Source organism: Aulostomus chinensis, chromosome 24 (assembly GCF_037954235.1).
Source record: "Aulostomus chinensis isolate RoL2024-O1b breed Wild chromosome 24, RoL_Achi_v1.0, whole genome shotgun sequence".
NCBI lineage: Eukaryota > Metazoa > Chordata > Actinopteri > Syngnathiformes > Aulostomidae > Aulostomus > Aulostomus chinensis.
Window position 1 is genome coordinate 17,361,169 of NC_141343.1, and position 1,332 is coordinate 17,362,500.

General features: G+C 51.9%; 1 protein-coding gene across 1 annotated transcript in view; it reads right to left on the bottom strand.

Moving 5' to 3' along the window:
• Window positions 1-206: 206 nt before the first annotated feature.
• The window catches only part of cnga1b (cyclic nucleotide gated channel subunit alpha 1b), an 8,368-nt gene continuing 7,242 nt past the window's right edge, over window positions 207-1,332 (bottom strand). The window contains exons 14-15 of the mRNA XM_086196756.1: window positions 1,139-1,314; window positions 207-1,052 (exon numbers count right to left, since the gene is read on the bottom strand). Coding sequence (XP_086052882.1) covers window positions 780-1,052; window positions 1,139-1,314 — 449 coding nt within the window. The 3' untranslated portion in view covers window positions 207-779. The remainder of the gene's footprint in view (window positions 1,053-1,138; window positions 1,315-1,332) is intronic.

Genomic DNA, 1,332 nt, shown 5'->3' on the forward strand with positions numbered 1-1,332 from the left:
GGGGCCATCAGGAGCAGTTAGGGGTTCAGTATCTTGCTCAAGGACACTTGGACACAGTCACCGGGGGAAGTGGGGATCAAACCAGCGACCCTGCAGTTGCTGGACGACCTCTCTACCGCTGAGCCACGCCGCCATTTCAAACAGTTCAGTCACTTTCATGTTATAATGTCTGATAAAGACTCAGATGTGCTGAGGTAGAAAATAAAGAGGCAGCTCTCTCTTCCGTCATCAAACGTCTTTATTTCAGCAAACTGAAGTCATTTAGATAAACACTCTCAGCTCTTTAGCTTATTAGCTTTAGCAGCGTTGTAGCTGGGATGCGATTGGTCGGCGGAGCTCTGCCAGCAAAACTAAGATCTTGACAGGGAAGCGGACGATGCTTGTAAATGTTCTGCAGGTTCATCCTGTCCCTGTCCAGGTGTACAGTGGCGGATGACCTTTGACCTCTACTGGTTTAAAGCAGTGGCAATGAAAGGACTATCTGACCATCTATACTCTACTTGTCTCTCATGACAGGGGTCACGAGCGAACAACCGTAGCCTGCCGCCATCCGGTATCATACGTTCATGTTAACATGTGAAAGATTGACTACGTGTTGCCGCTTGACTGCGTGTGAAGTGTTTGGTGTGATGTCTGATCGCTCAGGTTCGCCGTCACGTCAACCATCCAGAGGCCTGCTTCTCTTGTTGAATTTAATGAGCAGAATTTGACAAACAAATCAGTCCAAAGTTTTAAAAGTAGTTCTTGAGAATCAAATTCATCCTGAATCCTTGCTCTCCCTATTTCTTCTCCTCTTCTTCTTCTTTGGTGGGCTGTGTCTCAGGTGTTGGAGGAGGCGGGGCATCGCCCGGCGGGGCATCGCCCGGCTGGTCGGCGCGCGGCAGCGGCGGCAGCTTCCTCTCCAGCCTGGTGACTCGGTGTTTGACTTTGCTGTGAAAGGCGTCGTGTTCAGCCAGCAGCCGGGCGTAGCGGGTCTGCAGGATGTCCAGCGTGCTCGTCATCCGGTCCACCTTCTCCTCGATCTCCTTGGGGTCGGGACCCTGCGCTGCCACCTGGAGGAGAACAGGAGTCATTGATTTATCTTGTCAGCTGTTCTGATGGTGGTTCTTGTGCACTTGACATCCCCACATGGTGGTACCTCCAGGTCCAGCAGACCGTCCTTCATCAGAATCTGCCTTCCCTTCTCCTCCAACATCGCCTTAGCGTCCGGGTACTCCGTCAGCGCCTCCATCAGGTCATCTTTCGACAGGCAGAAGAGGTCGGAGTAACCAATGCTCCTGATGTTTGCAGTCCTCCTGTTTCCTGCTTTACTGCCTGATGAGATTTTGAGGC